At 45.6% G+C, this 11021-nt stretch overlaps 1 protein-coding gene across 3 annotated transcripts in view; it reads left to right on the top strand.

Annotated features, from left to right (window-relative positions):
* The window catches only part of LOC106612254 (glycine receptor, alpha 1), a 143149-nt gene that overhangs the window by 69892 nt on the left and 62236 nt on the right, over nt 1-11021 (top strand). For all 3 annotated transcript variants that reach the window (XM_082956097.1, XM_082956096.1, XM_082956095.1), the window contains one exon: nt 7044-7111. In XM_082956097.1, coding sequence (XP_082812223.1) covers nt 7044-7111 — 68 coding nt within the window. The remainder of the gene's footprint in view (nt 1-7043; nt 7112-11021) is intronic.

The raw sequence follows: 11021 nt of genomic DNA, 5'->3' as shown, positions 1-11021 counted from the left end.
AGGAATGTCAAGAAAATACAAATGATTACATTTGTAATCAAATCCCCCTCCTCTTTTCACCTCCTCTTTTCCCCTCTTTTCTCCTCTTTTCTCCTCTTTCCCCTCTTTGCCTCTTCTTGCCTCCTCTTTCCTCCTCCTCTTTTCTCCTCCTATTTTCCCCTCCTCTTTCCTCTTCTTTTCACCTCCTCTTTTCCCCTCTATTCTCCTCCTCTTTTCTCCTCCTCTTTTCCTCCTCCTCTTTCCTCCTCCTCTTTTTTCCTCTTTCCTCCTCCTCTTTCCTCCTCTTTTCTCCTCCTCTTTTCCCCTCCTCTTTCCTCCTCCTCTTTCCTCCTCTTTCCTCCTCTTTTCTCCTCCTCTTTTCCCCTCCTCTTTCTCACCTCTTTTCTCCTATTTTCTCCTACTATTTTCTCCTCCTCTTCTCACCTCCTATTTTCTCCTCCTCTTTCCCCCCCTCTTGCCTCCTCCTTTCACCTCCTCTTTTCCCCTCTTTTCTCCTCCTCTTTCCTCGTCTTTTCCCCTCCTCTTTCCCCCTCTTTACTCCTCCTCTTCCCTCCTCCTCTCCCCTCTTTTCTCCTCCTCTTTTCCCCTCCTCTTTCCTCCTCTTTTCCCCTCCTCTCTCCTCCTCTTTTCTCCTCCTCTTTTCTCCTCCTCTTTCCCCTCTTTGCCTCTTCTTGCCTCCTCTTTTCTCCTCCTCTTTTCTCCTCCTCTTTCCCCTCTTTTCACCTCCTCTTCTCCCCTCTTTTCCTCCTCTTTTCCCCTCTTTTCTCCTCCTCTTTCCTCTTTTCTCCTCCTCTTTTCCCCTCCTATTTTCCCCTCCTCTTTTCCCCTCCTCTTTTCTCCTCCTCTTTGCCTCCTCTTTTCCCCTCATTGCCTCCTCTTTCCTCCTCTTTTCCCCTCCTATTTTCCCCTCCTCTTTTTTCCTCCTCTTTTCTCCTCCTCTTTTCCCCTCTTTGCCTCCTCCTTCCTCCTCTTTTCACCTCCTCTTTTCCCCTCTTTTCCCCTCCTCTTTCCTTCTCTTTTCACCTCCTGTTTTTCCCTCCTCATTCCCCTCTTTTCTCCTCCTCTTCCTCCACTTTCCTCCTCTTTTCTCCGCATGTTTTCCCCTACTCTTTCCTCCACTTTTCCCCTCCTCTCTCTTCCGCTTTCCTCCTCATTCCTCCTCTTTTCTCCTCCTCTTTCCTCCTCCTCTTTCCTCCTCTTTTCCCCTCCTTTTTCTCCTCTTCTTTGCCTCCTCTACCCTCCTCTTTTCACCTCCTCTTTTCCCCTCTTTCTCCTCCTCTTTACTCCTCCTCTTTTCTCCTCCTCTTTCCCCCTTCTCTTTCCCCTCTTTTCTCCTCTTTCCTCCTCTTTTCTTCTCCTCTTTTCCCCTCCTCTTTTCTCATCTTCTTTGCCTCCTCTACCCTCCTCTTTTCACCTCCTCTTTTCCCCTCTTTTCTCCTCCACTTTTCTCCTCCTCTTTCCCCCTCCTCTTTCCCCCTCCTCTTTTCCCCTCCTCTTTTCACCTCCTCTTTTCACCTCCTCTTTTCCCCTCTTTTCTCCTCTTCTTTCCTCCTCTTTTCTCCACCTCTTTTCCCCTCCTCTTCCCTCCTCTTTTCCACTCCTCTCTCCTCTTCTTTCCTCCTCTTTTCGCCTCCTCTTTCCTCCTCCTCTTTTCTCCTCCTCCTTCCCCTCTTTTCACCTCCTCTTCTCCCCTCTTTCCCTCCTCTTTTCCCCTCTTTTCTCCTCCTCTTTCCTCCTCTTTTCACTCCTCTTTTCCCTCCTCTTTCTCTCCTCTTGCTCCTCTATCCTCCTCTTTTCACCTCCTCTTTCCTCCTCTTTCCGCCTCTTTCCTCCTCTTTCCTCCTCCTCTTTCCTCCTCTTTTCCCTCCTCTTTTCACCTTCTCTTTTCCCCTCTTTTCTCCTCCTCTTTCCTCCTCTTTTCACCTCCTCTTTCCCCTCTTTTCTCCTCCTCTTTTTCCGCCTCTTTCCCCCTCCTCTTTTCTCCTCCTCTTTGCCTCCTCTATCCTCCTCTTTTCACCTCCTCTTTTCCTCCTCTTTGCCTCCTCTTTCTCCTCCTCTTTCCTCCTCCTCTTTCCTCCTCTTTCCTCCTCCTCTTTCCTCCTCTTTTCACCTCCTCTTTTCTCCTCCTCTTTCCCCCTCTTTCTCCTCCTCTTTCCTCACCTCTTGCCTCCTCTACCCTCCTCCTCTTCCTCCTCTTTTCACCTCCTCTTTTCTCATCCTATTTCCTCCTCTTTTCCCCTCTTTTCTCCTCCTCTTTTCGCCTCCTCTTTCTTTTTCCTCTTTCCTCCTCTTTTCCTCTCCTCTTTCCCCTCCTCTTTTCCCCTCCTCTTTTCTCCTCCACTTTTCCCTACCTCTTTCCCCCTCTTTTCTCCTCCTCTTTCCTACTCGTCTTTCCTCCTCTTTTCAACTCCTCTTTCCTCCTCTTTACTCCTCTTTCCACCTCCTCTTTTCCCCTCTTTGCCTCCTCTTTCCTCCTCTGTCCTCCTCCTCTTTCCTCCTCTTTCCTCCTCCTCTTTTCTCCTCCTCTTTTCCACTCTTTTCACCTCCTCTTCTCCCCTCTTAGCCTCCTATTTTCCCCTCTTTTCTCCTCCTCTTTCCTCGTCTTTTCCCCTCCTCTTTTTCCCTCCTCTTTTCCCCTCCTCTTTTCGCCTCCTCTTTCCCTCCTCTATCCCTCTCTTTTCACCTCCTCTTTTCCCCTCTTTTCTCCTCCTCTTTTCCCCTCCTCTTTTCCCCTCGTCTTTTCCCCTCTTTTCCTCCTCTTTTCTCCTTTTTTCTCCTCCTCTTTCCCCCTCCTCTTCTCTCCTCTTTTCCTCTCCTCTTTCCTCCTCCTTCCCCTCCTCTTTTCACCTCCTCTTTTCCCCTCTTTCCTCCTTTTTCCTACTCTTTTTTACTCCTCTTTCCTCCTCCTCTTTCCTTCTCTTTTCTCCTCCTCTTTTCTCATCATATTTCCTCCTCTTTTCCCCTCTTTTCTCCTCCTCTTTTCTTCTCCTTTTTCTCCTCCTCTTTCCTCCTCTCTTCCTCTCCTCTTTATCCTCCTCTTTTCTCCTCCTCTTTTCCCCTCTCTTTTCACCTCCTCTTTTCCCCTCCTCTTTCCCCTCTTTCCCTCCTCTTTTCCCCTCTTTTCCTCCTCTTTTCTCCTCTTTTCACCTCCTCTTTTCCCCTCTTTTCTCCTCCTCTTTTCTCCTGCTCTTTTCCCCTCCTCTTTTCACCTCCTCTTTTCCTCTCCTCTTTCCTCCTCTTTCTCCTCTTTTCCCCTCCTCTTTTCTCCTCCTCTTTTCCCCTCCTCTTTCCTCCTCTTTTCTCCTCCTCTTTTCCCCTCCTCTTTTCCCCTCGTCTTTTCCCCTCTTTTCCACCTCTTTTCTCCTCTTTTCTCCTCTTTTCTCCTCCTCTTTCCTCCTCTTTTCCTCTCCTCTTTCCTCCTCCTTCTTCTCCTCTTTTCACCTCCTCTTTTCCCCTCTTTCCTCCTCTTTCCTCCTCTTCTTTACTCCTCTTTCCTCCTCCTCTTTCCTTCTCTTTTCTCCTCCTCTTTTCTCCTCCTCTTTTCCCCTCTTTTCTCCTCCTCTTTCCTCCTCTCTTCCTCTCCTCTTTCCCCTCCTCTTTTCACCTCCTCTTTTCCCCTCTTTGCCTCCTCTTTCCTCCTCTTTCCTTCTCCTCTTTCCTCCTCTTTCCTCCTCCTCTTTCCTCCTCTTTTCACCTCCTCTTTTCTCCTCCTCTTTCCCCCTCTTTTCTCCTCCTCTTTCCTACTCATCTTTCCTCCTCTTTTCAACTCCTCTTTTCCCCTCTTTTCTTCTCCTTTTTCCTCTCCTCTTTCCTCCTCTTTCCCCTCCTCTTTCCCCTCCTCTTTTCACCTCCTCTTTTCCCCTCTTAGCCTCCTCTTTCCTCCTCCTCTGTCCTCCTCCTCTTTCCTCCTCTTTCCTCCTCCTCTTTTCCCCTCTTTTCACCTCCTCTTCTGCCCTCTTAGCCTCCTCTTTTCCCCTCTTTTCCCCTCCTTTTTCCTCCTCTTTTCTCCTCCTCTTTTCCCCTCCTCTTTTCCCCTCCTCTTTTCCTCTCCTCTTTCCTCCTCTTCCCTCCTCTTTTCACCTCCTCTTTTCGCCTCTTTTCTCCTCCTCTTTTCACCTCCTCTTTTCCCCTTTTTTCTCCTCCTCTTTCCTCCTCTTTTCCCCACCTCTTTCCTCCTCTTTTCTCATCCTCTGTCCTCCTCTTTTCTCCTCCTCTTTTCCCCTCCTCTTTTCTCCTCCTCTTTTCCCCTCCTCTTTCCTCCTCTTTTCTCTTCCTCTACCCTCCTCTTTCCCCTCCTCTTTTCTCCTCCTCTTTTCTCCTCCTCTTTCCTCCTCTTTTCTCCTCCTCTTTCCTCCTCCTCTTTCCTCCTCTTTTCACCTCCTCTTTTGCCCTCCTCTTTTCTCCTCTTTTCCCCATCCTCTTTCTTCTCTTTTCCCCTCGTCTTTCCCCAGCCCTGAAAAGAAAGACGTTAATATTGCCGACCAGCATTGTGGGAAGTTAGTTTGTTAGAAAGTATAGAAGAAGACGCAGTGTGAAACATTGTAAATCTTAGAACGTTTTAATGTGGGATCTTTAATGTATACGCTGATTGTTGTCACGAGCATTCATGCTATAAAACTAGACTTAATTATTTATTTATTTTCTTTACTTATTTTGTCCTGTTTATTTTATTGATATTCATTTAATTCGATGATGTACCTAAAAAACAAGATATTTGCTCCGGGGTAAAACCTGCTGATTTCCTCTGCATCTCCATCTCCTGAGGTTGTATTTGATAGGTTAACGAAGAACTAAGTTTGTGTGTGTGTGTGTGTGTGTGTGTGTGTGTGTGTGTGTGTGTGTGTGTGTGTGTGTGTGTGTGTGTGTGTGTGTGTGTGTGTGTGTGTGTGTGTGTGTGTGTGTGTGTACTACTTCCTCAGTGCAGCAGCTGTAAGACAGTGACAGGGACAATAATTGGCCATCAAAATAATTCAGAGCCTTCAGTTCATTGTAGCCACCAGGCATCTGTATTAGAGGAAGCTTGACAACTTAAACACAGAGGTTGTTTGTGTTAAAATGTACAGGATGTGAGCTTAAATGTTCAGGGAATGTAGTCCTGCTGTGACATGTGACTATGTGCAATTATACTGTATCATATATATTACCATACCTTTGTGACCCACAAATTTGATGTACTGTAAAATCAAGTTAAAATGATGTACCCTTTTTGATATAAACAATAAGTAGAATCCTTTAATTAACCAAAATGATTGGCTTTCCGGCTTTATGTAGAAGGTATAGGCGATGAGGAGGGGTTTTCCTGGAATTGGTACTCAATATGATTTACCGCTCAAAGCCAATATCTGTCATTTCCTGAGGGGGTGGATGGGGGCTAGACATCTTCCCATTGCTGTCCTTTCTCCTTGAGCCCATTGAAAGTGACCTTTTGTCACCGGGCACTGGGTAATCACATTTATGTTTGTACAAGCAGGTAATACGGCCCTCAACGGACACGCTTCAACCCTGTGTTGTTCGTTCTAACCTCGGCACTGTTGTCTGAAAACAACCTAGAAGTGTCTCTGAGGATCTTAGCTTTTTTTGGGGGGGTGGGAGGGGGAGAGAGAGACATTCTCAGAATCTCTCAGTCAACATGGAGCGCTGTGTGTTTACAACGTGATATTACAGTACTTCTGTGTATAGTTTCACACAGGCTTATGGGGAATTCCATTGTGGTCCTCTGAAGATTCCCAGGATCGCACGTACATAAAGACGAAGTCGCTTTGGCAAAAGCATCGGTTAAATGGCATATTATATTATATTATATTATGTGTTCCACAATAGGACTTTGTGTTTTCTGAAGGACTTTGTGTTTTCTGTGTAAAAAAGGAGGAAGGAGGAAACTCTGTGTTTTCTGTGTAAAAATGGAGAAAGGAGGAAGGACTGTGTTTTCTGTGTAATAAAGGAGGAAGGAGGAAGGACTGTGTTTTCTGTGTAAAAAAGGAGGAAGGAGGAAGGACTGTGTTTTCTGTGTAAAAAAGGAGGAAGGAGGAAGGACTGTGTTTTCAGTGTAAAAAAAGGAGGAAGGAGGAAGGACTGTGTTTTCTGTGTAAAAAAAGGAGGAAGGAGGAAGGACTGTTTTCTGTGTAAAAAAGGAGGAAGGAGGAAGGACTGTGTTTTCAGTGTAAAAAAGGAGGAAGGAGGAAGGACTGTGTTTTCTGTGTAATAAAGGAGGAAGGAGGAAGGACTGTGTTTTCTGTGTAAAAAAGGAGGAAGGAGGAAGGACTGTGTTTTCTGTGTAATAAAGGAGGAAGGAGGAAGGACTGTGTTTTCTGTGTAAAAATGGAGGAAGGAGGAAGAACTGCGTTTTCTGTGTAAAAAAGGAGGAAGGAGGAAGGACTGTGTTTTCTGTGTAATAAAGGAGGAAGGAGGAAGGACTGTGTTTTCTGTGTAAAAAAGGAGGAAGGAGGAAGGACTGTGTTTTCTGTGTAAAAAAGGATGAAGGAGGAAGGACTGTGTTTTCAGTGTAAAAAAGGAGGAAGGAGGAAGGACTGTGTTTTCTGTGTAAAAAAAGGAGGAAGGAGGAAGGACTGTTTTCTGTGTAAAAAAGGAGGAAGGAGGAAGGACTGTGTTTTCAGTGTAAAAAAGGAGGAAGGAGGAAGGACTGTGTTTTCTGTGTAAAAAAGGAGGAAGGAGGAAGGACTGTGTTTTCTGTGTAATAAAGGAGGAAGGAGGAAGGACTGTGTTTTCTGTGTAAAAATGGAGGAAGGAGGAAGAACTGCGTTTTCTGTGTAAAAAAGGAGGAAGGAGGAAGGACTGTGTTTTCTGTGTAAAAAAGGAGGAAGGAGGAAGGACTGTGTTTTCTGTGTAAAAAAAGGAGGAAGGAGGAAGGACTGTGCTTTCTGTGTAATAAAGGAGGAAGGAGGAAGGACTGTGTTTTCTGTGTAAAAAAAGGAGGAAGGAGGAAGGACTGTGCTTTCTGTACGTTTTCTGTCTGCAAGGAGGGGTTTTTGTTTCCCAGTTCTGTAATAAGAAAATAATATTATTTATTTTTCATTCTTTCACAGGTCCCCCTGTAAACGTAACGTGCAACATTTTTATTAACAGTTTTGGGTCCATCGCTGAAACAACAATGGTAAGTCCAAATACGTTTACCTTTTCAATGTAAATACCCTTCAACAGAAGAACATTGATTTCTGTTGATTTTGATATTTGGAAGTTAATGTGAGGATACACTGAATCATTTTTATTTTCAACAGTATTTTGACTTGTATAACTATGCCTCTAAGATTGTGATTGAATTTAAATAACGATAGCCTTAATATGCAGTGTGCCCAACATCTTCTTCTGGAATTACAAGCAGTGCCTCCTCGCCTGAATATTTAGAATAATATTTATCTGACTCATTGAACTTAATCTCTATTCAAAACTCAGTTCAGAGGGGCTTCATATCTACTGTTCAGATATATTCATGTCTTCAAGGGGTCATCATTCATACTCATTTTGTGAAGAATACATATCTATTAGGTATTATAAAATAATCAGTTGTTTGTCGATTATTTATCAAGATAGTAGATCAAGAGGTCTAGGATATCTAGAAAAAGACACTGAGGTGAAATATATGTTGTTTGAAGGACAGTAGATCAACATGTAGACAGAAGGACAGTAGACCAACATGGAGACAGAAGGACAGTAGACCAACATGGAGACAGAAGGACAGTAGACCAACATGGAGACAGAAGGACAGTAGACCAACATGGAGACAGAAGTACAGTAGACCAACATGGAGACAGAAGGACAGTAGACCATCATGGAGACAGAAGGACAGTAGACCAACATGGAGACAGAAGGACAGTAGACCAACATGGAGACAGAAGGACAGTAGACCATCATGGAGACAGAAGGACATGGAGACAGAAGGACAGTAGACCAACATGGAGACAGAAGGACAGTAGACCAACATGGAGACAGAAGGACATGGAGACAGAAGGACAGTAGACCAACATGGAGACAGAAGGACAGTAGACCATCATGGAGACAGAAGGACAGTAGACCAACATGGAGACAGAAGGACAGTAGACCAACATGGAGACAGAAGGACATGGAGACAGAAGGACAGTAGACCAACATGGAGACAGAAGGACAGTAGACCAACATGGAGACAGAAGGACAGTAGACCAACATGGAGACAGAAGGACAGTAGACCATCATGGAGACAGAAGGACAGTAGACCAACATGGAGACAGAAGGACAGTAGACCAACATGGAGACAGAAGGACATGGAGACAGAAGGACAGTAGACCAACATGGAGACAGAAGGACAGTAGACCAACATGGAGACAGAAGGACAGTAGACCATCATGGAGACAGAAGGACAGTAGACCAACATGGAGACAGAAGGACAGTAGACCAACATGGAGACAGAAGGACAGTAGACCATCATGGAGACAGAAGGACATGGAGACAGAAGGACAGTAGACCAACATGGAGACAGAAGGACAGTAGACCAACATGTAGACAGAAGGACAGTAGACCAACATGGAGACAGACGGACATGGAGACAGAAGGACAGTAGACCAACATGGAGACAGAAGGACAGTAGACCATCATGGAGACAGAAGGACCATAGACCAACATGGAGACAGAAGGACAGTAGACCAACATGGAGACAGAAGGACAGTAGACTAACATGGGGACAGAAGGACAGTAGACCAACATGGAGACAGAAGGACAGTAGACCAACATGGAGACAGAAGGACAGTAGACCAACATGGAGACAGAAGGACATGGAGACAGAAGGACAGTAGACCAACATGGAGACAGAAGGACAGTAGACCAACATGTAGACAGAAGTACAGTAGACCAACATGTAGACAGAAGGACAGTAGACCAACATGGAGACAGAAGGACAGTAGACCAACATGTAGACAGAAGTACAGTAGACCAACATGTAGACAGAAGTACAGTAGACCAACATGGAGACAGAAGGACATGGAGACAGAAGGACAGTAGACCAACATGGAGACAGAAGGACAGTAGACCAACATGGAGACAGAAGTACAGTAGACCAACATGTAGACAGAAGGACAGTAGACCAACATGGAGACAGAAGGACAGTAGACCAACATGGAGACAGAAGGACAGTAGACCAACATGGAGACAGAAGGACATGGAGACAGAAGGACAGTAGACCAACATGTAGACAGAAGTACAGTAGACCAACATGGAGACAGAAGGACATGGAGACAGAAGGACAGTAGACCATCATGGAGACAGAAGGACAGTAGACCATCATGGAGACAGAAGGACCATAGACCAACATGGAGACAGAAAGACAGTAGACCAACATGGAGACAGAAGGACAGTAGACCAACATGGAGACAGAAGGACAGTAGACCAACATGGAGACAGAAGGACAGTAGACCAACATGGAGACAGAAGGACAGTAGACCATCATGGAGACAGAAGTACAGTAGACCAACATGGAGACAGAAGGACAGTAGACCAACATGGAGACAGAAGGACCATAGACCAACATGGAGACAGAAGGACATGGAGACAGAAGGACAGTAGACCAACATGGAGACAGAAGGACATGGAGACAGAAGGACAGTAGACCAACATGGAGACAGAAGGACAGTAGACCAACATGGAGACAGAAGGACATGGAGACAGAAGGACAGTAGACCAACATGGAGACAGAAGGAACAGTAGACCAACATGGAGACAGAAGGACATGGAGACAGTCGGACAGTAGACCAACATGGAGACAAAAGGACAGTAGACCAACATGTAGACAGAAGTACAGTAGACCATCATGGAAACAGAAGGACCATAGACCAACATGAAGACAGAAGGACATGGAGACAGAAGGACAGTAGACCAACATGGAGACAGAAGGACATGGAGACAGAAGGACAGTAGACCAACATGGAGACAGAAGGACAGTAGACCAACATGGAGACAGAAGGACATGGAGACAGAAGGACAGTAGACCAACATGGAGACAGAAGGACATGGAGACAGAAGGACAGTAGACCAACATGGAGACAGAAGGACAGTAGACCAACATGGAGACAGAAGGACAGTAGACCAACATGGAGACAGAAGGACAGTAGACCAACATGGAGACAGAAGGACATGGAGACAGAAGGACATGGAGACAGAAGGACCATAGACCAACATGGAGACAGAAGGACAGTAGACCAACATGGAGACAGAAGGACAGTAGACCAACATGGAGACAAAAGGACAGTAGACCAACATGTAGACAGAAGTACAGTAGACCATCATGGAGACAGAAGGACCATAGACCAACATGAAGACAGAAGGACATGGAGACAGAAGGACAGTAGACCAACATGGAGACAGAAGGACAGTAGACCAACATGGAGACAGAAAGACATGGAGACAGAAGGACAGTAGACCAACATGGAGACAGAAGGACAGTAGACCAACATGTAGACAGAAGTACAGTAGACCAACATGGAGACAGAAGGACAGTAGACCAACATGGAGACAGAAGGACAGTAGACCAACATGGAGACAGAAGGACAGTAGACCAACATGGAGACAGAAGGACAGTAGACCAAAATGGAGACAGAAGGACAGTAGACCAACATGGAGACAGAAGGACATGGAGACAGAAGGACAGTAGACCAACATGGAGACAGAAGGACAGTAGACCAACATGGAGACAGAAGGACATGGAGACAGAAGGACAGTAGACCAACATGGAGACAGAAGGACAGTAGACCAACATGTAGACAGAAGTACAGTAGACCATCATGGAGACAGAAGGACAGTAGACCAACATGGAGACAGAAGGACAGTAGACCAACATGGAGACAGAAGGACAGTAGACCAACATGGAGACAGAAGGACATGGAGACAGAAGGACAGTAGACCAACATGGAGACAGAAGTACAGTAGACCAACATGTAGACAGAAGGACAGTAGACCAACATGGAGACAGAAGGACAGTAGACCAACATGTAGACAGAAGTACAGTAGACCAACATGGAGACAGAAGGACAGTAGACCAA

Source organism: Salmo salar, chromosome 09 (genome assembly GCF_965601325.2).
Source record: "Salmo salar chromosome 09, fSalSal1, whole genome shotgun sequence".
Classification (NCBI taxonomy): Eukaryota; Metazoa; Chordata; class Actinopteri; order Salmoniformes; family Salmonidae; genus Salmo; species Salmo salar.
The sequence above is the reverse complement of the archived record's forward strand: the minus strand, read 5'-3'. Positions and strand labels throughout refer to the sequence as shown.